General features: G+C 35.1%; 1 protein-coding gene across 1 annotated transcript in view; it reads right to left on the bottom strand.

Annotated features, from left to right (window-relative positions):
* The window catches only part of EYS (eyes shut homolog), a 1,254,974-nt gene that overhangs the window by 863,674 nt on the left and 365,097 nt on the right, over positions 1 to 26,203 (bottom strand). Inside the window, 1 exon segment of the mRNA XM_040983150.1 lies at positions 23,795 to 23,940. Coding sequence (XP_040839084.1) covers positions 23,795 to 23,940 — 146 coding nt within the window.

Consider the following 26,203-nt stretch of genomic DNA (forward strand, 5'->3'; position numbering starts at 1 on the left):
TCCTAGAACTTCACATTAAAATAAACATTCATTTTAGAACCCTGATAAAAGTAATTGGATTTCTGAATATTGGGTGAGCAGAACAAATTTTGTGCTTCTGTAGCAATCTTTCCAACCAGCTTTAGGACATCCGTTATTGGACTAACTTGTGCTACATTTCTTTTTCATAGTAAAAATCAGATTACATATTTATTCTAGCATATTTCAATCATTTCTCCATCCCTTTGTGGGAAAAAATTCCATTGCAGTTAATACTTCTTAATTCAAGTCCATCTTGTTAGCCCTATTGTGTGCCCTTGGTAGAATGGAACTCTAATTTTATCACTCTACATTCATTGCAGATACTTTACCTAAAACGTCTTGGGTGTTTCTCTATCATTTCCAACAGTTTCCTTTGAATCTGAGCTTAGATGTCACGCTTTCTTTGCTTAATTTTCTGATATATCAGGGAAGATGCTTTCTTCATGTGTGTGTGTGTGTGGTTTTTACTAAACTGAAGTTGAGTATTTGTATGTGAAATTATGTGTTCACTTAGTATATAACATTGGTAACTCTAGAATCCAGAACAAACACTCATCTCCCTTCACTTAATATACATGGAGTAACAGGTTTCTAATTTTTTAAGACTTATATATTTATTTGAAAGATTTGAAGAGAAAGAGAGAGTGAGTGAGTGATCTTCCCTCCATTGATCACTCAAACAGCTACCACAACCAGGGCTGAGCCAGGCTGAAGCCAGGAGTAAGAAACGTCATCCGTGTTGCCCACATAGGGAAGAGATCCAAGCACGGAGGTTTCTTTTGCTGCTTTTGCAGGCACATTAGCAGAGAACTGGATTAGAAATGAAGATGTGCAGATGCAAATTAATGCTCTTACAGGATAGTGGCATTGCAGGTACCAGCTTAACTCACTATACCAAAACACCAGTTGCCGAAGTAATGATTTCAACTATGATACTATTTTATTGGAGAATTCAGTAACTGTCTAAGATTTACCAAAATTTGTGATTTTGTTTATTTCTTCAATCTAAGAAAGCTAATGATATCCTTTAAAAATTATTAAAATTGGGATTTTTTTATTACATCATCAGGTGTCCTAATAATCTTGAGTAGTTGCTCTTCAGTTGCACAGCAGGATGGCCCAGCTATCTAAAAAATGCACAGGAGTTAATGCTGGTCTTTTTCCTAACTCTTGTGAAGTCCAGAGGCGTTTCTGGCAAAGTCTTTTCAGTCAACAGTACTGTTAGAAGATCGAACAGTGAGAGGGATTTATGATGATGGGTTGGTGTTTTCAAACAATCAACAGCTAAAGGAGACAAAATTATGACAAACAGTTTGTTTCCAATGGGAATGGGGGGAGTGTTATAGGAAATAAGGTATATGAGCTGGAGGATAAATGTCTAAGATTCACTGAACGAGAGAATACAGCTGGTATAAATAGCATGACCTGAGTAACAGTACATAGAATAAGTGAAGGAGAAAAATGACAAATTTAGTGATTGCCATTGTGGAGAAGAATATGTCTATCTAGTGTAAAGTTCTTTCTTTGAGAATAACTAATACTTATTGCTGTGATGATAGATGCAAGCTCAAAACCTGCATAGGCAATTTACTCAGTGCTATTTATCAGGTGAGAAATTTTTGTATCAGCCCCATATATAATCTTCGACCATCTTGAATCATGCCACCTCAGTGCTGTTATAATATTTTGTAGTTATATGTTCAGCGAAAGTGTTTTCATGGATCTAAATGCAGTGAAGCTTTTAAAATATTCCCTCCACACTCTTTGGTTTAATGATTTTCACTTAACCCTAAAATGCTTGATTACTTGCATCAAGTGGAACTTATATAGCAACTGAATCTTTTCTTGACAATAAGCATGGAGCACAATCCATTTAAAAACATGTTATAGGGAAATACATTAACCAAGCCTGCAGTGACAGGCTTCTTAACAGAATTTTAAAATTTATAGAAACTTTGTTTCTGTATTTATACTTTTTCCAACCTGATTGTTTTAGAAAAAAATAAATTGGGGGCCTGACACAGTAGCCTAATGGCTGAATTCCTCACTTTGCATGCAACAGGTCTCATAAGGGCTCCAGTTCTAATCCTCGCAGTCCTGCTTCCCATCCAGCTCCCTGCTTGAGGTCTGGAAAAGCAATCAAAGATGGCTGAAAGCCTTGGAACCTTGCACCCGCATGGGAGACCTGGAAAAGGCTCCTGGCTCCTGTCTCCCAGCTTTGGATCAGCTCAGCTCTGGCTGTTGCGGCCACTTACTGAGTGAATCAATGGATGGAAGATCTTTCAATCTGTCTCTTCTCTTCTGACTTTCCAATAAAAATCTAATAAATCTTTAAAAAAAGACAAATTGATTATATCACATACTCTTAAATAGGTAAAAGTAGGTATCATTAAGCTCATATTTAAGTAGTAAAGAAAAAAGAAAGAAAACATATTTACTGTGTTGCACAATGCTTAGGTAAAGGGAATGATGAAGTAAACAGTATAAAAATTCAAAGGGCCAGGAATATGAACCAATGTGACCATGAACCAAAAGCCATATCATAAGCTTGAAGAGTTAAAACAAGTAACTCTTTAAAAGAATGTTTTTCGAAAAAAAAAAAAAAACATGGCTGAATAGTGCAAAGGATGCTGATTTTGGCTGGAAAGCAGTACCAAGGGAGAAGCAGACAAGGTGCATCCCCAAGCAAGAATTACAGAGAATTAGGCAGTAGAGACACTGCAGCACACTGGGAGATGTCATGGAGAAGCAGAGACAGTGTGCCTTCATGGCAATGGGTAATTACCCTGCCAGTGCCTGGAGGTCCCCAGCAGAAAGGTGGCTGCCAAAGTAGCAGGGAATATTACCTGTTATAGAAAACCTACACCATGTTCAGACAAGGACTGAGATGGAGGAGTGAGGTCCCCACATGATGTGGAGGGGGTGGAATATATGCTTCACTCTTTCTTGCCGCTACAAAATGCCCAGACTGGTGAGAGGAGGGTATGATCTTAGTGGAACCCCAGATCCATAGGCAAAGCCCTAAAGATGAGATCACAGAGAACATTGAAACTCAACAATCACAGCGTGCGCCAGTGTTGGCAAGAACACACATCTAGGTCTGCAAAGGCATCTGCTTAACCCTATTGTGCAAACACATTTCACTTATTCCATCAATAAAGCACATCTGTGTTACCCACTGACCTAGAGTCTAGGTCTGAGTCTAGGCAGGGAGTCTGCACATAACAGGCTTGGAAGCCCACTCAGAACCAGACAAATAAGCAGCCATGGAGAAGAGCTCAGACAGCTGGTGCAGGAAAAGAACAAAACAAAACATAAGCAAAAACAAGTAAGTCCTTTCCTAGAGTGGAGTAGTCTCACCATATCCAGTCTGGGTGACACCCTCTCTCATCCCATACTTTAACACTGACCAAGGTGCACTGACTAATCCTAGTTCACAGCTCCAGACAGCCACTAAGGGCACAGTTATTCCATTAAGTCACAATTAGCAGTTCCAAGATAAGGTGCATCAGAGGAGAGAACCTACCAGTTGTTACTGAAATGTGTAATACAATGAGGCACCCCAGCAACCTGAATGAGGGTAACAATATGTCTTTCCCATGGAATATAAAAACAATTCAATTTTAGAATATGAAGATGAAGGGTTTGAGGAAATACCTGAAAATGAATTTAAAACAAATGATCATGAAAGTCTAATTTTCTGGAGAAGACCCTAGAAGCATAGAGAATTAAGATGTATAAAGTACTCAGGAAAATGTACAACAGGGAAACATGCACTGTGAAATAAATAAATATGCCATTGTAAATATCTGGGAAAAATAGGGGGGAGGAGAAGGGTTGATGGAAAAGCTTCTATGTATCTAAATCTGTAGGCAAATATTAAATCTACTGATTCTATGTAAATACAAAACATACAGATAAATTATTTTCTAACAATATTTTATTATCTAGATAGAGGCAGTGAAATGGTAGCTAAGGTATGAAGTGTATTTTTACATACAGTTATAACTAGATACATTCTAAGAGATGCTTCAATTGAATCCATAGTATGCCTATCTTCATCAAATTAACAAGGAGTTTATTGACCATACTATAAATTCTGTTCAAAAGAGCGCATTTCTATGTGGTTTGTGGAGGAAACTAAGTTTCAACATTGATAGTGAGATACACACATTTGTTTGCACATATGTTTATATACACACACAAATGGAAATTAGTTTTATTACTCAGAACTCTGCTTGTTGCTTCACAATTCCTACAAGAAACAGTGGCAACAGTAGAAATACTACTTTAGTCCTATATTAATGAGATACTGATGAATATTAAATTGTGTTATAGATACTGTTGGGGTATCTCAGAAACAAAAATTGTTTCCATATCTTGATGTAATCTGGTTTGAAAACAAGAAAGACAAAATTGTACTAAAAAGCACTTAACTTATTAAAACATGAAAAGTATTCCTTCTAGTTAAGATATAACTAGGTATAGAATAATGACATACCAAACTTGGATCACCTCTTTGCCAAAAAGATGAAGACACACATGCTGAAAATAAAGAATTAATTAAAGCAATGCAAACACAACAAGCTGAACAAATGCTCATGTTCATGTGTTGGAAGCATTAATATTGAGAAAATGTTCACACTGCACAGAGCTACAAATGCAGTGTAGTTCCTATGAAAACTCCTCTTTTGATTAGTGTTAGCACAGTATTTGTCTTTTAAACTCATCCTTTCCTTTGGTTGCCATCTGGAAAGAATCATGTTGTAGAAGGAGATTTTAATTGGTACTCTAGATTTGAAGATTGATTCACACATGTTAATGTAGATAATATGGTTACAATAAAGGAGAAAAGCACATTAAGATTACTCTAATGGGTAGATAATTAGCATTTGCAGTGAGTTGGCCATTAGGATACAAGAGATACAGGAATCTAATAGGATTCCAGTTTTCTGGCCAGGCATTTTGCTGAGGTAGAAGAGGTATGAGATAGATATTTTAAAAGTTATGTTACACATAGCTTAATTTTTAATTTCTTATTTTGTAGTAAGTTAAGGAAACAAAATAGAGGATTATGATTTTTCTTTCTTTCTTTTTTTTATTGTTATTAACATTGTATTATGTGAAACAGTTTTATAGGCACTGGGGATTCCCCCCACCCCTCCCATACCCCTCCCCCCATGGTGGATTCCTCCACCTTGCTGCATGAGGATTATGATTTTTAAGCAGAATTTGGTTAAACTGTTTTAACAGTATTTTATACCTTATTACATATAACAAATACAACCCACTATTGAAGTGCTCATAATACACATCATCAGTGTGATGAGATCATAAAATTTCATGAATTTGTCATTAATATTTAGAATTTACTTCTAAAGTAGGTACTGTAAGGAAACTTGGCTCTAATTCTTTTAGAAAATAATTTAATAAGTCTTTCTCTAGTCCTTGATTAATTGCCTCCTATGGGTATTAAGAAGTTTCAGATGTTTCTTTTTGACCTTGGAATCTGTTTCCTCAAATAGACTTGCTTGTCATTTTAGAAAGCAGAAATATGAAAATGGATAGCTTCTAAGGTTTTAATTTCCTCTTAACATACCAATATAGGCCATGCTTCCATATATCTTATTATTTATTCAATAACCTTTAAAATATTTAGAGCCATAGAAATTTTCTTCTTCTATGAAAGAATATTAAATGTGCTCAAGAATCTTATGGTGAGGCATAATTCTCTCAATTCTCAGTGTTCTCCCACTTTTACTTGTATTTTTTAGATATCAGATTTTTTACCATTAAGTTAGCACATGATATAGTTTCATCTTATAATAATTAATGCTTGTGTACAACTACATTTTAAAAATTTAATTCGTATTTTTCAATTGCTAAGTACATTTATTTGTTATTTTAAAGTGGTTCTTCTGTATCAAGATTGATTGTTGTTTTTCCTGTTTCCATAAAATAGCGGCAATAAACAGTAAGAACAGTAAGGAGAGAAGTGGGTTTAAAATAAAAGCAAAATATTCAAATTATCACTAATTAGTAACTACGCAACTGATCTGTCAGCTGCGTGTTCCCGAAATGAAGACATAAATATGAATAAAAGGTGAATCTTCATTCATGGTGTGGAATACAGATGAAGCTTTAAAGTAATAAACTATTTTGGAGAGTGAAGAAATTCACTATATATAAAGAATTTATAATATACCTTATCTATATCTCAATAAATGTCAATTACATTTACATGGTAAATAGAAGCTAAAGAATGTCAGAGGAATTACAGATATGATTTTATTTCTACCATTGGAAGATAGATTTTCTAGTAACTTGTAAGATTTTTACACGATTTTTGTTGGTTGGTTTATAGTTTAGATTTCTGCAGGTGGAAGTCCATGTTTCAGAAAATGATACAGTAGGGCATTCGTCCCAAATCTTCTATTATTCTGCTGATTTTGCATAAATTATTTAAATCCTTCATGTTTCATCAACTGCAAATGGAAAATAATATCTAATGCAGAGTTCTGAGATGTCCTAAGGAAAGTGATTTTAAGTGTAGCCCACATAAACAGATATCTCTAGAACCACTTTCTTCTGCTTTCCAGGTCTAACCATACAGCAGGTTGATGTATGATATGTGGAGCAAAAACTCTGCTTTTGTCTTGTAAACCCACCATTAGTGGCCAGAAGTTAATCCAGTCAGAGTTCTCTATAACTGCTTACCTAAACTGCATAGTTTTCTTGTCTTTGTGACTGGTGATGCTCATTAGAGATTATGTGTGTAATTACAGTATATCTTCGTAAACTTACTAAAGCATTTCTTTGTTCAAATTTTCTGTGGAAGTGACATAAAGGTTCTATGCCTAAGTACAAGATTATGCTAGGAAATCATACAAAATTAAACTCAACTTTTGAAAATAAGCCTTCAGACTAAAGGGATCACAATTATTTCTGCACATTTCCTGGTCTTTTATCTCCAATTAACTTCTGTTACACAAGTACCTTCATTAGACAGCTGACATAATTAGACAAGTTTCACCAACAGCATCATTAATTTTGATTTTATTTTTAAATGAAAACCTGTGGACAATTAAAATCTTTGCTAGCATTTTAGAGAAAGCTATAATGTTATAGATTTAGATATCTATTTTAAAAAGATGGTAAGTATTATAGTCTTTGAAGTACTATCTCTATTAATATATCTTAATATTATCACTTTACTTTTAAAGAATATTTATACTTCTTAAAAAAAATCACCTTTCAGATGCTAATTCTCATTTGTCTCTGTAATATTTATTGTCTTCCTATTATTAAAAAATACATTCATGAGAAAACATAATTTTTTAGATTGATTTTTACTGGAAAGGCAGATATAAAGAGAGGAGCAGAGACACAGAGGAAGATCTTCCATCTGTTCATTCACTCCCCAAGTGGCCGCAATGGCTGGAGCTGAGCTGATCTGAAGCCAGGAGCCCAGAGCCTCTTCTGGGTCTCCCACATGGGTTTAGGATCTCAAGGCTTTCAGCCATCCTTGACTGCTTTCCCAGGCCACAAGCAAGGAACTAGATTGGTAAGTGGGGCTGCCGGGATTAGAATTAGCACCCAAATGGGATCCCAGGAGCATTCAAGGCAAGGACTTTACCCATTAGGCTAATGCACTGGGCCCCAACATAAAAATTTTTATACTCATCTTGAATTTATCATGTTTCCTTAACTCTATAGCAATAACTTTTTCTAACTTATTTTTAGCACCAATTCATGGTATGAATTCATTGACGGAAGTAAAATTACACTAGTTATATTTTGCAACTTCTCGATTTAAATCCAAATCAGAAATCAGTAGTTCCAAAGGTCATGTTGTTAAATTCTATCATATCCATTTTTAAAAATAAGACATTTATTTTTATTGGAAAGGTAGATTTACAGAGAGAGTTGGGAAGACAGAAGGATTTTTCATTCATAGGTTCACTCCCCAAACAGCTCATTAGCTGGAGCTGAGCTGATCCAAAGCCAGTAATCAGGAGCTTCTTCCAGGTTTCCCATATGGGTTAGGGTTCCAAGACTTGGGCCAACCTCTGATATTTTTCAGTCCATTAACAGAGAATTAGATGGAAGGTGAAGCATCTGGGATATGAACTAATGCCCATATAGGATGTCAGCAACTCCATATAGAGTATGAGCCACCATGTAAGACCCGAGAACAACTTTCGATCCATTCACTTCATGATCTGCTATTGTGTCTATTATTTGAGCTAATATTCCTTAAATTCTTGATGATTGAGGGTTACAACATTATCTTCATGTGGAAAGTTTAGGTATGTATTACAAATGTTTAATCTGGATGGTTTGCATCTATTCTTCAAGGAATTACAATCTGATTATTTTTCTGAGCCTCTGAAGACTTCTATTTCAGCCCTGCGTGAAACCCTATGTCTTAGCTCACCACAAGTCTGCTATCAGCTTTTTCTGCAATTCTGCCCTAGAGAGTAACCCAAACCCATGGATCTGTGGTTTTAAACTAGGGGATTATTTAGAGCTTTTTGACTCATCTCAGCTGCAATGATCTGGCCCCATACTCTTGGGCAAAGATCTGCAATTCAATTTCTTTCCACTCCCAGTTAGACAATTATTTTCCTTATCTTGCACTGCCAGTTGCTGAAAGAGCAAGGGAGGTGAGTGGTCCATCCTCTGCTATTTTCCCAGGCCATAGCAGGGAGCTGGATGGGAAGGCCAGCAACCAGGACACAAACTGGCAGCCATATGAGATCCTGGTGCTTGCAAGGAGAGGATTAGCCCATTGAGCAATCAAACTGTACCACTATTTAAAATTTGAATCTGTTATATGTATATCCAAAATATTGTCAAAAGTTTATGTTGTTTTTATGATGAGATTAAATTTTGTTTTGGTTGATGAAACTGTTATAATGACTCTACATCGTGACAATGGTTACACCTTATATACAAAGTCTCACTTTGAAGACTATGTTCAGAAAAACTGAAATATGTGAGGATACTATTTTTATAAGGAAAATAATTTTTATTCTGCTGTTGAAACAATAATGCTATGTCCTATACAAAGGCCACTGAAGGCAACATTCAATTTTAATGAATTGTTCTGGAAAGTGATGATTTTAATATATGAACAGAATTTCAGGTTAAAAAAATCATGATGTGAACAATTCCCAGGGAACTTACACATGTTTCTCTTTTGCATAAGATTTCTTTTCTTCAAATGGTTAGAAGTTTCAGCTCACTACTAGCTCAACAATCTCTGCTTTTCCAAGTTAGTTTCATGTTTTTATTGTCTGAAGTTTCAGAATATAATTGATAAGAATGATACATTTAATCCTGAGCTGCAATTTCATTAAATAAAACAGTAGGGATTAATTTTTCTCAGATCTCAATTTTAACATTTCTGAGTATATCATAACAAAAATCTCATATTTATTTAGATAAAACCAGTTTCTTTTATCTCTATACTGTTTAAACTCAACAAGGATACAAACTCAACAAGGATACAAACCTGTGATTCTGAGTTTCATAGAAAAAAGTCTTTGTCTTGAAGAATGCGAACTTTGTCCAAATTATTTCAGTCTTTGATAAGTTATACTGTAAATTGTAAGTTATACTGTAAAGAATGACTTAATTAACCCATATTTGTTTACATTTTATTTAAACTGATTGCATTAACTGAGCATATTTTGGTCTAGAATGTAAGTTTTACCTATTTCCTTTTTTCACTCTGATTTTTTTTACATTTGATCTTAGCCAAAAGCCGAGAAGCAGTAGCTCTGATTTTTTTTAAATTGTCTGATTAAATTTTATCAATTTGTGTATCTCTTCAAAGAAACAGCTCTTCATTTCACTACTATTTTATATATTTAAAAGTTATGTTATATTTATTTCTTTGTTTCCTGGGATTAGATTCTAGAATTTCTTATGCCATAATAGCCAGCAATTTACCCAGGTACAATAAAATCATCACGCATAAAGTTGGCTTATGTAAAAATATTCCCAGAAGTTTTGTTCATAGTCATGAATTCCATTTCATGGAATCTTGTATATATATATACATATATATTGTATATATAAACAATGTACATAAACAGGAAGTCTTGTATACATACATTATGATACATCCAATATAATGTAGTTTTATTTAAAATATATCTGTTAAGTATGCCTATAATCAGTTATTTGAACAGCACTTTAAATAGCACAATATATGCCAATTTGTGTAAAATAAGCTAATTTAATTTAAAAATCTATAATCTGCTCCTGAACACACATACACAAAAACTCAAATTTAAAGATATACCCTTCATCTTTTACCCTTCACTGTTCTGAAACGGAAAGCCAGAATGATGATCAAGTTGTACTATGTGAAGTCATTTTTTAATATTTCAAGTTTTTAAAATCTATTTAAAGGTTAGCCCCTAAGCTTCAAAAAAGGGTAATGATTAGAATAACACAGAATCATTTTGCATACACAACAATTCTTCAAAAGTGATGATTCCAGCAACACTTTTGTCTAAGGAAACACATTTTAATTGAGCCCTGACTTGTTGGCTAAGGAAGTTTCAGGTGTTTAGTCACTGACAGTGGGAGCTGCTCAGAATTCTGTGCCAGATCAACACAGCCCCGGATTCACCCTGGAGTATGTTTTGGGGGGTGCTCAATAGGTGTAATGAACCAACACAATGGTATTGACAAGTTCCTTGTCTGTATTACAAAACTATGTGAAATTCTTCATTCAAAACTTGCTCCCACAAAAAATGTGAATGCATATTTTGAGGTATAACGCTCACATTTTTCTGTTTATCCTTTTCCCAACTGTATCGCATGGGAACTAAAAATCTCATCTTCATTATACATAAGGAAGAAATCACAAATTTACCTAGTTTCTCTACTGTATTAGTTCAATGTGTATTGAAATCACAGTATTAAGCTTAAATGCAGCACACTTTCTCTATTATGATTGAATTGAACTATATATTCACACAGCTTCTTGTATGAAATGAAATACCACCAGAATGAAAAAATGTGCTCTTCTGCTCTCCCTCCTTAGGGAGGGCAATCAAGTAACAGCACTGTTCTGGGATGATCAATACTGGTCTAACTACGGCCACACTCTGGGAGTCCAGATACTCTCTAGAAGCAAACACTAATGCATTGAGAAAAATCTTATTAACTCTTCAAAAGCATTACATAAACTTTTCAAACAATTCTTGGTTTTTATTCTTTTTGGGGAAAGGTAGGCTTTTGCTAGTGTGGGTTTTTCCTAAATAGTAATATGCCTTAGGAAAATTAAATATCAAACTAGCTTGGTATGGTATTGATTCAATATTTTTGCCTTTAAAATAATATTAATAGCTTTAAAAATCTGGCCAGATTTATAGACTTATGGGATCATTCAGTTAAATAACGACAGTGTGAGAAGGTACTCTGTTGAAAATGAAAATGATTCACATTCTTAAGATGCCATCAATAACCATTTACAGCCTAGGAAAACACATTGTTGTCAGCAGTAGATATCGTTTCTCTATTTTAAAGTTTTTTTTTTTTTAATTATTATTGGAAAGGCAGATTCACAAGGAGAAGGAGACATAGGAGAAAGAAAGATTCATCTCTTCATTAACTCCCCAAATGGCCCCAATGGCTGAAGCTGAGCTGACCTGAAGGAAGGTGGGAGACAGGAACTCTGTCCAGGTGTCCCACAGCGATGAAGGGTCCCAAAGCTTTTAGCCACCCTCTGCTGCTTTCCCAGGCCATAAACAGGAAGCTGGATAAAAAGTGGACCAATCAGGACACAAATTGGTGCCCATCTGGGATGCAAGCACTTGTATGCACAGGATTAGCCAATTCAGCTAGCATGTGGTGAATATTTTCCTTCTTACAGGTGACAAACTGTATTTTATTATCTGTTTGATAGAGGCCTTTCTGTTTCCATAACAAAGTAACCCCAATTATTAAACCAATAAAAACATTTCTAGTACAACAACAACAATTTTTTTCTTTCTAGTCAGTCATTTAAGGAATAATCTACTCCTCAAATTGGATTTCCATACATTCCAAAGTAGGAAATACACTTCATACCCAGCCCTTGAATGGATATCTGTATTTCTACTCTCATATCACATACCCATTGTCTTAGTTTAGATTTTGATGCAATCAGAATCTGAGGCAAAGACTTTTGTACATAAGTATGTCTAATATTTAAAACAAGGATAGGATAAATAAGCAATTCAAAGGATGATGAAAAGTCACAATATTGGTATTATGGTTACTGTTCTAGGCCTTGGGAACATGATTACACAGTAGGGTGAGAGGTAAATGGTACACACAAATACTATGCAATCATGATTACTTTTAGACAAATCAGGAAGCTATCAGGTAGTGATCTGTGCTCTGAAATGTGACTTAGAGATATTGATCTGTAAGTCTAAGAATTATTTTCAGTTGGCTCCCATGATTTAACGAAAAAAAAGTCTTGAGAGGGAGCAGTCTTCAGCAAGCGCTTGATACAAAGAATCAAGAATCATCCTTACCTAGATGATTCAGTGACATCGGGGGCTCACCAGGAAGCTGGGTCACAGAGGGCACAGCAAGGATTTCCTACCTTTGATCCATGAAGAACTGTCTAGAAACGTATCAGTCCTCGCCGCCCTCCACATGTTCTCTATCCTCACCACACAGTTGACCTCAATCCTCTAAAAGCCAGCTGTGCAAGTTTCACCTGAAGCCTCTTTTATATAACAAATTGTTCCCAAAGTTTGTATTTCTTTGTGCTGGGCAATATTAACATGCTTTCATTCTGAAATATGGAACAAATGTGTCTATTTCCAATCGCATTCAGTAGAGAACCCTGAACTTTGGAAGTTACTGAGCTCTTAGGGATAAGTTATTACGGATAAGTAACTTATAGACAAGTTCTGGGATGGAAGAAAATTAACTGACTAAATAAAACTTGCAAGGTCTGGATAGGAATGCCTAATACAATTGAATTGTTTTACAATTACAACTTTTGCTACTCACCAGTCTTGAGAGTCATTCTGATTAACAGTACTTTGCATGATAATGTTTCTTAATGTATAAATGAGACACGGCTTTGTCATATACTTACAGAATGTTTCTGAGTCAATTATTCTGAAATATCAGTCAAATCTGTGACATAATTATTAACAACCTAGCAAATTAAGTATATGTAGATGATGACCTATAAATATACAATAACTGGAGTGTTTTGACAATACCTTATCTCAAGCCATTATTTTAGCTTTTTGTTTTGTAGTGTATAAAAAATTAGCCACTTTCAAATTATGATAATATAGGTAAATACCACAATTATAAAATTCACACTTAGATAATTTTTGATTATTTTGTATTGTTTCCTTTTAGAAAAAGATTTTTGGCTACTTGAATAAAATAGTAAAAAATTTACATTTTGTTTCACATCTAGATGTATTGCAGAAATTACTTCACTTGTGAGTATTTAATCAAACTTTGTTAAATATGAATTTGAAAAGTTTAATTCATAACAAAATGTGTGAATGTGTGTATGTGTTTATATTGTTTACATCTGAAGCCAACAGGGAAACTATTTAAAATGCTAAAAATTATTTAACTTATACGTATTCATTGAGATCTTCCTCGTATATTTCTTCATAATTTTAAAATAAAAAAATAATAATGCAAAAAAGGAGACTACAGGCCTGGGAAGATATCCCTTCCTACGTTTAATTTAACCATCTTTTGAATGCTACTATTTCAAGTTTCTGAAATAAAAGAGCTAGCCTTTATACTCACTTACCATGAAGCACCAAAATTGTATCAGTCAGTTGCTGTCTTCAATTAGCAGTTTGTGATTGACCTTTAGGAATTAACTGATCCAAAGATCGCATTATATGAAAAATTCCTTTAATAAAAGAATCCACTATTAAAAAAAAGATATACAAAAAAGTATTTTGACGATTATGAAACAATTCATGAAGAACACCAAATTATAATCTAAACATACTATTTTAGAAAAGAAAATATATTTCACATATACCAGAGTTAGAAATAATACTTAAAAAATTAAGAGTGGGGGCCCAGCGCCATGGCCTAGCAGCTAAGGTCCTCGCCTTACGCACCCAGATCATATGGCATTTCTAATCCGCAAGCCCACTTCCCACCATCTCTCTGCTTGTGCCCCTGTGAAAGCAGTCGAGGATGCCCAAAGCTTTGGGGACCCCCTCACCCACATGAACTGAAAATAACCTTGTTCCCGGTTTCGGATAGGCACAGAACCAGCTATTGCAGTCACTTGGTGAGTGAATCATCGGACGGAAGATCTTCCTCTCTTGTCTCTCCTCTCTGTATATTTGGCTTTGTAATAAAAATAAATAAATCCTTTAAAAAAATAAAAGGGGGAGCTAAATGCTCTCTTCTATTTTTTCCTAATATTTCTTTTTATTTGAAAGGTAAATGTATATATAGGAAAGGGTGAGGGGGAGATCAAGAGAGACAGCGAGAGAATGTCTTCCATCTGCTTGTTTAAGGCCCGGGCTGAAGCTGGGAGCTTGGAACTTCTTCTGGGTCTCACATGTGACCTCAAGGTTTCATGCACTCTGGCAATCCGCTGTTTTCTTGGGCCATTGGTAGGATGCTGGATTAGAAGTGGAGCATCCCGGAAGCCGCATGGGTTAAAGACTTCCCTAACTCCTTGCTTTGAAACTGAAAAGTTCTGAAGGAAACCACTTGTTTCTGCGTTGGCTGAACTCTATGTTTGCCATGGATCGTCATCTCCTGCCTCCTCACTCTTGTAGTATGCGGGCAAATCTGATTTTTACAGTTTCTACTAGTAGGCTGTGTCTATTAGTTAGAAACTCACTTGGATGTGTGATCAGTGTTAACCTTCATATAAACAGCTATTTAAGAAAAAGCATTAGAGGAATCTGTTAATTGTAAATAACTTACAAACCAAGTTAGTCCTTGTAAAATGTATATGGTGTCTTGCTTTCCTAATATTTTGACTGTTAGTCTCTCAACTAAGAGTAAAATGGTTATTTTTTTCCAGTGTAATTGATAGCATAGTGATATTTTTTGTTTTGATGGGTATGCATATATACTTGCATATTCTAATTTGCCCAAGGCAAATCAAAGCTAGTTTCTTGCTTTAACCTCTTCTAATAGTGCAATTACATAAAATAATTATTTTACTAGGAAAATATCTTTCTTCTATCTAGAAAGTTAAATATGATATTACTGTTTTGAGCTCATTTTCATTCTACCTCTTTATAAATTACAAAATCATATGTATTTGTTTGTAGGCATACCAGTATAAATCTCAATTCTATGTCAAACCAATTTTTATGGCTTTTACTGTTATGTTTTCTTTCTTAATTTATTACTTTACCCTAGAATTCCATAATCATCTTCCTACATATTTTCCTATGGCAAGTAATATCACACACACACACACACACACACACACAGTTTTCAACATTCTCATACATACATGTATTAGAGAAAAGTGAACATATGGATGAGTCATATGTGATAGCTACAAGGTTCTAGTAGTATTATGTAGTTTAGTTCTTCCAATCTTCTAACACATTTCCAGTCTCTGGTATAGCTGTCCTGAACTGATGGCTGAGTTACTTTAGAACTAGATAGCTCTATAGAAATACCATAGTCAGCACATTTGCAGCATAGCTAGCCTACATGAATTCTCATGAGCTCAACAATCTAGATGTTAACACTTCTTTTTTCATAAAAGATTGCAAACTGGATTTTATAGCCTTCTATTATGTATTTTCTAAACCATGAAATTTATTTTATAGATATTATAGGTGAAGAGATAGGGTGCAAGATTGAGGGAAGAAATGAAAAAGGAAGAAGCAAGAAGAGGTAAGGAAAGGGAGAAGGAGAGAAGGTAGAATGGAAAGAGAGTGGGAGGCTTAAAAAAAAAAAACTTCATCCCAAATAAATGCCAGAAACAGATAGGAATGGGTGAGGTTGAAGTCAAAAGTCATGAATTCACTTGATCTCAGCCAAAAAGCCAAGAAGGGATATAAGGCCGAGAACTCAAATCTTATAGGCAAATCAATACAGGCAGCGGGGGCACAAGCACTTCTCAGAATGTCCATTAGAAGGAAGCTGTAATTCAGAAGCAGAGCTCAACTAGAGCAACAGGTTGCTAGCACTAGGAGAGGGAATGTGGCATCAAATGCCCTCTGTTAAACAACAACCCCGAATGAATCCCTCTATTTCATCTTCTTTTTACTTGAGCAAGCAATTGACACCTGTTACCTTATAGAATGTACAGCAGCAGGAAGCTGGTGTTGAAAGAGGCATTAAGACTCAAACTGACACACTCATAGTGAATATTTGTGCCCCAAATGGTGTCTTCATTTTTCTGCACAAAACGCTTCCCTTCGCATTGAATCATTTTGAAATTAAGAGCAATTATGTCTTTCGTGTGAGAATTCTAAAATAAAGCTAACCAAACACCACACGTGATTCTCATTGTTCAAAATTCTAATTTTCCTTAGAAAACAGGGCACACAAAGCAGAATTAGAAATAGAAGGTAACAAGGAATCATCAATCCTAAAGTGGCCTTTGCTTTAATCAATTACAGTCACAATGTTCAACGAATGCTTATGAGAACACCATAACAACACAGCCTGAGGCTCAAGCAGGTGAAAACAGTGTTTCTCTGCATAAAGAATCAAGGAGGAGTAGTTAACAAGTAAAGATCATTTGACTATAAGCATGATGAGTAGAAATTTAAATTAGTTTATTCATCAGTTGTATGTTTTATATTTCAGGAATATCAATCCATTTTCTTACTCTTCATGTATGATGTGTCAGATTTAAGCCTTCCTCGCCATCTCTAATTGGCATTCCTAGTCTAATTCCCATAATCTATTGCATAAGCTATACATACCGTAAAGGTGCTAAAGTGTCTCTCCTCTCATTGAAACTGCATTCTATCTTCTTACACAAGAGTCAGTCATTTCTTAAGCATTCATATGAAAAAGTTCTCAAATACTGCCTCATTTTTTCTTCCTTAAATAATAGTCTTCCTTCAAAGTACCCTGAATATTTTCATCAATTTTATTTCCTATTATCTCTTGAACTCACCTTCAACTGTCCCACCCTCACCAACTTCCATTCCTTTAGAGTATTACCATAACGCCTGCATAGCTAGCCCTGGTAATTAGTACTTACACTTATTTGACTTGACCTAATTTCTTTTGATTCTATGGACCACTCCATCTGTTTGAAATTACTTAGTTGGTTTTTAAACCTCTATCAGTTCTCTTTCGCCCTGCACTCTTCTCTTTTCCTGCTGTCAGGGTTTTTTTTTTTTTTATAAAGATTTATTTATTTTTATTGGAAAGTCAGATATACAGAGAGGAGGAGAGACAGAGAGGAAGATCTTCTGTCTGATGATTCACTCCCCAAGCGACCGCAACGGCCGGTGCTGTGCCGATCCGAAGCTGGGTACTAGGAACTTGATTCCAGGTCTCCCACATGGGTGCAGGGTCCCAAAGCTTTGGGCCATCCTCGACTGCTTTCCCAGGTAACAAGCAGGGAGCTGGATGGGAAGTGGAGCTGCCAGGATTAGAACCAGCGCCCATATGCGTTCAAGGCGAGGACCTTAGCCACTAGACCATGCCGCTGGGCCCCCTGCTGTCAGTTTTTTCTCTTCTCCTGATGCCTTGAACACTGCAATGCCACAGGGATCAAGTCCTGTTCCTTTTCCACATTCTCTCTGTGTTCATTTCTGATCCTGTATAACTTGACATTGTCGCCTAGCCCACCTTACTCTTTCCTAACCTGTAGCCTATTCAGCTTCTTTATGATTCACTGTGCAATTTTCACTGTTAATTCCCAAGCCATGACGTTCTTGCTTCAGATTTCGTATTACCACACATTGCAGAGCTGTGGCTTGATTGTTAATTATTCAGACTTCTGGATTACACCTCTAAAATCTTTAAAATCATCCAAATCAAATATTCTAATCATGTTATCCATATTTTCCCTCTGCCTTAGATTCTTTCTCCCAGGCATGTGGGAAACCACAGCGTTCAATGTAGGTTAGGTAATCACACTGAATCAACAGGAAAGGACTGGGACTAATTTGTGAAATCTCTTGGTTGTTTTCACAGTAAGTTCTATTCACTGAAGTTGGAAATTTGTCATCTGTCTCTGTAGGTTGGAATGCTGATATTGCTAAGCTGTAGCCATGCAGGTGAAGCAGGGGCACCAGCCTAAATCCTGAACTGTGTGGAACAGATTTACTGTCCTGAAAATTGACATGGATATCAGTTATGACAAAATTCAACTTCATATTCTATCCTTTGCACCTCACTATGCTACTATATTTTTCTTAGAGAAACTAATCTTATCTGGACAAATACATTTCCAGATATATATTAATATATATGTATATATATAATTTATATACATAGATAATATTGTTTATAATTATCAAAGAATATGTGATGCATTTATTTGCAGCTTGTTCATGAATTTTCCCTAGTAGGATACACTGTGTCAGGTTCCCGACTTATATAATTAGCATTTAGATTATGATCATATATGAAAAGTACAGGTTTAGTAGTGAACTGTAAATTGTATTGCCTCTTTGCACCTGTTTCTCTTGCCATATAACTTTAAAAAAGGAATTAAATATATATTGCTTTAAGAAGCATTTAAAAAATTGACCACAGAAAAGAATAAAAGAATTAAAGAATTAAAGCCAGAAGTGGATTTTATAATTCAATGATTCGAACACCATTCTTCAAAGTACAATTTTAACACCCAAGAATCAGCCTTTGAACATGCCACTGTGGCTCAGTAGATTAAACTACAACTTGTCATATGTCTCTCCATATCTGAGCATTAGTGTGAGACTTGGCTATTCTAACTCTAATCCAGTTTTCTACTAATGTGCCTGGAGAAGAAATGGATGATGGCTCAAGCACGAGGGACCCTAACACCCATGTGAGAGATCACGAGGCAGTCCTTGGAGTCCTGCTTCAGTTTATGCTGAACTTTACTGTTGTGGCCATTTAGGGAGTAAATGTTACATTTTTCTCTCTTTCTCATAAAGAAATAGGTAAATGAATCCTTATTAAAAATTAAAAAGACAGTCTTTAATGAAAAATAAATGCAACAATGCCATAAGCATGAAGTGATGACAAGATAGTTGATTTTACATTAGCCTTCCTGGATCTACTAAGTGAAGCCCTTAGAAGCAATCATAGGCACCAAGGAATTTAATTCCTCTTTTTGGCATGCAAATATTGGAGATAATGTGTCCCGCATTGTATCAAAATTGAACATAAAAAAGGTAAAGAGTCTCTGATATCAACAATATAGGGAACTTTGATTAAATCTAGAGTAACCGCGTTTGATCTTAAAAAAATCAGATCAACATTTCTTCCTAACAGATGAAATTGGAATCACACATATATTGAGCTCATTATTAGAAAAACACCATCTTTTTGTGCATCCGAGTTGTCAGGTTTGAATCTTGTCACATAAAGAAAAGTGCTTTGGTGCAATGTAATTGCCTTTTTGCCTATAATAATAAGAAATACAAAATGCCACGCCAGTAGTACTGCTACTCTTTATAAACAAAAGTGATTACCATTGACAGATATAATAAAATTCCACATGAGTTAAGCTGTTTCATTTTTGCGACCATATTTAGAGTAACCAGCGAAACAAAAAGAATAAGCCTTAGTATTTAATTATCACATATCAAAAATGTAAAATTATGAGGTTGAACAGTACCAAGACAGAGATTGTGTATCCCCTCACTTGTTGATAATTAAAACAATTTTATAAAACTATGCTACAAACAATGATGAAAATAAATGGAAGGAAAAAAATCAGAATTTAAGGATTCTAAGAAAGCATTCTACAGTAGGTAACCTTCAGTGTAGGATATGAACACCAGTACTGGCGAAGTAGTGGAAGTAGGCTATTTCTGCCAGAAGAAACAACATGTTAAGTTACAACATATAAATTATTTCTTTATCATCAAAGGGAAAAATATACACTGGATCAATTATCCATATAAGGTCTGCCAAAGTAAGTCTACCTTACACAATTAATTGCAAGATTTAAAAAAAAATTCTTGCATTTTTTTAGCTCTATGAAAAAATATTCTTAATAGATGAGTCCATGTAAAATATAGAAAGGACTGCAATTACTTAGAGTCTTATATATGCATGTGTTTATGAAACATTTGGTAAGAAATATGCAACTGTCAGATGAAACTATAATCCATTTTTGATTGTGTATTTGAGCATCTATTTTCTCCATCTTGTATTGTCATCAGCTATTATTTCATATGCAGTTTATGTTTATATTTATACTTTTCATTAGATATATAAATATTATTATTAATAGTAATATAGACATTACTACATGCAATTTTATTTGCAGTTCTTAAGTACAAATGCATAAAATGCTTTTCCATTTTAGTACTATATACTTGTATCTACTTCAGAAAAGATTTCATGACAAAATTTGAAAACATCTCTAAACTATGACTTAAATGATGAATTAATGTCTGAAATGTGAAAGGTGCCCATGAAACAGATCAACAAGATAAATTAATTTAAGAAATGAGCAGAGCAGATGAATTGAAAATCTTTAGAGGAAGAAATGAAGGTGGCCAATAGACATATGAAAAATGCTCAGGGTTGCTAATCATAGGAGAAAATGAAGCCAGCAATGAGGGAATAGCTCACTCCAGTCAGGGGGGCTAATACCTAAAGTACGAAAAAACAGCAATTGCTGGAAAGGTTGTGGAGAGAAAGACTAGTTCTGTGTATCATGCTCCTTCCTATAGTTTCTATAGCACTAACACCATTCCACTCAAATTTTAATTTTTATGCTAGAATACAATAAGAGTAGAAATAAAACTAGACCAGAAATATGTGTGTGTGTGTGTATCAAATGCATTTGGTAAGAAATATGCAACTGATGAAACTATATATATGTGTGTATATATATACATTAAAATGATGGTTACTGAATATATGACCTTTAGAAAACATGCAAAAGTTTGAAGATCTTTGTGTGCTAAAAATTTAAAATACTTCAAATAAAATTTTACAGTTTTAGGATTCCCTGGAAAGAGAATAGAAGAGAAATGAATAACTTTAAGAATAATTTTTTAAATATCTGCAGAGCTTTAGGCGTGTTGAAGAAATATTTTCAGAGGAGGCTAACTCTAAATAAATTCTGCTCATTTGTGAAAATCAGGAAAAGCTTCCAGTGTTCATACATGAAACAGAAGGTCAATTTGGATGTCAAAAGAACATGTAGAGGAAACAAATGTGCATGACTCTCTTGAGGGAAATGACCTTTCTTTGAGTGTATAGTCATAGATTGCTCTCACTGTGAAATCAAACTGTAACCGCTTCTTAATTAAAGTATTTCCAGTATTTCTTGCTCTCTTGCACTGCACTCTTTTCAGGGCAGCTACCGTAGCCATGTGAAACAGTCCTGGTCAATAAGATTTAAACCAAAGTTGTTTTCAGTATTTTTATGTTATTCCTGATAGAAGAAGTTGAATATTACTGACAATGACATCACTCATCTCTTTTCCTGGCTTCAGTGTATTATATTCACTAGAAGCACAGTGGCAATTCTGAAAACATGAATTAAAGCCTAAAATAAAAAGCACAGTCCAATCTGGTGCGATGTTGATCAGCTGAACCTGCAGCAGTAATGTTTACCTACAGCATCTTGGGGGGGTGGGAGAGTGGGGGTGTGGGAGGGGGTGGGGGTGTGGGGGGGTGGGAGGGGTGGGAGAGTAGGGGGTGGGAGAGTGGGGGTGTGGGAGGGGGTGGAAGAGTGGGGTGTGGGAGGGGTGGGGGTGTGGGGGTGTGGGAGGGGGTGGGAGAGTGGGGTGTGGGAGAGTGGGGGTGTGGGAGGGGGTGGGAGAGTAGGGTGTGGGAGGGGGTAGGGGTGTGGGAAGGGGTGGGAGAGTAGGGGTGTGGGAGGGGGTGTGAGAGTGGGGGTGTGGGGTGTGGTAGGGGGTGGGAGAGTGGGGTGTGGGAGGGGTGTGTGTGTGTGTATGCTGGTATTGTAATGTGCTACATAAATCCACAGTCTGTGACACCATGTGCTTGGAGATGGATTCTGGCTACTCCAGTACTAACCCAGCAGGAATGCTAGCAGCTTGGAAACATCTGCAAAGGACTGGCTAACCGCTTGGGGTACTGTCTCTCTGCAACTCACAGGGGGAACCAGGATGAAGCCAAAGCATCCAGACTTCCACATGACTAAGCTTTGGCCATTGCAGCTGTCTAGGAAGTGAACCAGGAGACAGAAGATCTTTCAGTATTTGACTATCTATAGCACTAACTTGCAAATAAGTAAGTCCTTTGTTTAAAAAAAAAAGTTACAGTCAAATCTCACTTGTAGTTGAATCATTACATAGATACACACACACAAATTAAATTTGTCACTGCTCCTATCTTATCCATTGCTAAGATACAATGATTTTCATTATATCCTAAAATGAAACAATGAATTCATTACATTTCATTGTAAGGAAACTAGGTTGTAAGAACAAAGTATCAATCCTTCATTCAGAAAATCCAAATATCAGTAGCATATCAACTAGTTTTTTTTCCATGTGCTGCTCAGTCCTACTGATCTCAGGTCTGTTATTTTACATTTTAACAGAAATAGTAATAACAACAATAACACTGTAGTGATTGGCAGTGTTTATTAGATAACTATTGTCTAAAATAGAAAACATAATAATTTGGAAAATAATAGGAACTATGGAACATACAAAGCACACTGCTTTCTAGTTTAAATGTAATGCTTTGTACTATTAAAAATGTATAACTAATAATGTTTTCTTCAAATTATTTTAAACAGGAGCTATTGTACATGTAACAATTGTTACCAAGGCAACCTCCTCTGAAGCTAACAAGATTCCCTAGGAAAATGTTCAGGGCCTTTGTTCAGGTCACTCTAATACCTCTTGACTCTTTTTCACTTATTCTCTGGATATGCTTGTAGCTATTTCTGATTTTCTTGCCACCCTCATTTCCAGTTTTCAAGCAATTTGTACCCCTGCTAACAGACAACCTGATATGACATTCTTTTTAAAACTCTGGTGATAAATTAAGATTTTAGATTTGTACAAATTCTTATATGGCTACATGACAAATGCTGGTAAATTAAAATAATAGATTTCCATATTTCCTAAATGCATTTTTCATCAAATGCTTAATCTACTATTTATAATTTCTATATGAATTTTGCCTGTAAGTTTGGATGGAACTATTGTTGTGATATAATTTTTCTTAAAATTGTGAACTGCATATCATGATTTCTGCTTGAAATTGAAATTACTAAGGTCTGGCATATAATTTCTAGTACATAAGTATATTTAATGAAGTGTGTAAATAGTTATATATATATAAAAATGACATTTATGTAATAAATGTAGCAGTGTTACATATATTAGATTCTACATGTCAATACTTTGAATATTCATACGAATATATTCAGATAAATACAATTTTTAAAAACAAAATATAAATTGTTTTTTATGTGTAATTAGTATAACTTTCTTCTTGTTTAAAAGTAGCATGGCTTACTGCTACATTTGTAAAATAGGGGTTTATTATAAATATATGTGAAACATGACAATTTATTTCAGCTTCTAGAATACCAGTGTGAGGTTGTCATTCATGTGCTGATACAACATGTCTGCTGACCATGGTGGGATAACCAGTCGCTTACCTGTGTAACCAGGGACACAGAGGCATTTGTGATCATCAGGCTTGCTGACACAGTTTTCGGTGTCTAGACAAAATGGAGTTTTACATTCATTCCCAATCAGTTCACAGAGCGACCCATGGTATCCAGACTGACAATTACATAAAAATCTGTAAGGAAATAGGAAAATATAAAGCAAGAATTACCTAACACCAAAAGAATCTGTTACACATAAAATTCATTTCAATGAAATTTAATAGTTTTTAGTTTATTTTAAATTAGAGTAGATCCATTTTTTTCGCAAAAAAATACAGTCAATCAAGATCTTTTTTCAACTCAAATGTTTTTTTTTTTTAAATGCTTTAAGAAGTATATGCTTGGGAAAATTATTATATTTGACAAAATGTAATATTTTAAGATTTATTTATTTTCATCAGAAAGGAAGATTTGTAGAGAGAAGGACAGAAAGATCTTCCATCCACTGTTCACTCCCCAGAATGGCTGCAATGGTTGCGCCTGAGTTGATTCAAGGCCAGGAGCCATGAGCTTCCTGTAGATTTCCCGGCAAGTTCAGGGTTTCAAGGCTTTGTTCTACCCTCTCCTGCTTTTCTAGGCCACAAGCAGGGAGCTGGATGGGAGGCAGAGCAACTGAGACACAAACCAACACCAATGTGGGAAGAAGTGCTTGGAGGTAGAGGATTAGCGAGTTAAGTCAATGTGCTGGCCCCAAATGAGCTTAGTCTTGCAAAGGTATTCTCTTAACAACTGCATTATTATAAATCAATTTGCAGTGTATTGATGACTACTTTTTGTATTAAATTTACTTTTCTGATATTTAAATTTGCCTACTTAACCATGTTTTTAAAAAATTATATTTAATGGACACAACTATGTTAATACGTAGCCATTATGAAAATTACTGGAGAAATCAATGGTAAAGATCAAGTTAAAAAGTCACACTCTTGATGTGTGATTAAATTAATATCAACAGAATTTGATAGCTCTCAAAAAGCATTCACTTACAACCTCCTTAAGTTCCCAAATGCCTCATTTATATTCTATACTGTCCTTTATTATTTTTATTATAATTCATGATAAAAAGTTCTAAGAAAAAAAGGCAACAATTTTATCCATCTGAATTTACCTATTACACTTCTTAAATATATCAATTCAAATGTAGAGTAATTCCCATGAGTAAAAATTTAATCATTAGGAGAGTAGATTCAGCAAAAGAGTTCTATGAAGATTTTTCCACATAACGAAATTTTCCCCAAGATTTCCTATACATTTCTATGTACTTTTAACCAAGGTTTTAGCATTCTGATTATCTGAAAGGATTCCTCCTGTAACTGCAGTCATTATTTTCTAAACAGCAGAAGTTAATATTTGTGCATTCTTCTTTTTAAATTCAATGTATGGTAGTTTATTGAGTGTAGAGTTCAGCCATATACATAGATCTAAGTGTAATAAATTTTGGCTTGCCTTGGAAGTCTCAGAGTCAGGTAAGAATACAGATGTATGAATGTTAGAGTAAGTGCTTGTCAGCAGAGACAGGTGTATTTACTGCAAGAGAATATGACAGAAAAGGTTTTACTGGCTGTCATACATACAGTAGGGATCTTTAAATCAGTTGGACAGAAGGTATTAAAATTGCATGGGTAAAATCATGGTGGTGTAAAGGAACTACATATCCCAAGAATTCTTCCTGTGGTTAGAGGGTTGACTGTAATCAGGGATAATGTAATACTAGTCATGTTACCAGGTTTGTGTTTAAAAGTTGAAAATGTTTTTACTTTGATAGTAGCACTGAATAACCAATATCATCTATTATCTGAAAATGTCAGTTGCAGTGTCCCCTCTTGCAGTGACTTTGTAGATAGCTAGATGCTAATATCTAGTGCTGTCACATCCCTGCAAACTCATCTTTGAATGATGTCATTAAGATTTTGTTAGAAGCTTCAATGTAAATAATCATATGAGAAAGTAAAACACATTAAACATGCAAGTGAACATGGTAATTGTATGTCATAATTGGCATTTTAATAGCATGTTTTATGTGTCAATGATTTGTACTAAATGGAGCACTGGTCTTAATTCTGTGCTCACTGTCTTTCATAAATTGAAGTGACAGTATTTGGTGTTGTTCTTAAATTCCATCTCTTGATGATAATTAAAATTGTGCAATCCAAAGAAAAGGATAAAGCCTGTATGTGTTGCTTGCTTATCAGATACAAAATGACCAAAATAACTCATAAATAACTGAAATAGAATGGAGAGGACAGGGCTCGGCACCATGACATAGGGGCTAAAGTCCACACCTTGAATGCACCAGGATCCCATATGGGCACCAGTTCTAATCCCAGCAGCCCCTGGGAAAGCAGTCAAGGATGGCCTAAAGCTTTGGGATCCTGCTCCCACAGGGGAGACCTGGAA

This window comes from Ochotona curzoniae, unplaced genomic scaffold (genome assembly GCF_017591425.1).
Source record: "Ochotona curzoniae isolate NIBS_2020 unplaced genomic scaffold, NIBS_Ocur_1.0 contig_3819, whole genome shotgun sequence".
NCBI classification, from domain to species: Eukaryota; Metazoa; Chordata; class Mammalia; order Lagomorpha; family Ochotonidae; genus Ochotona; species Ochotona curzoniae.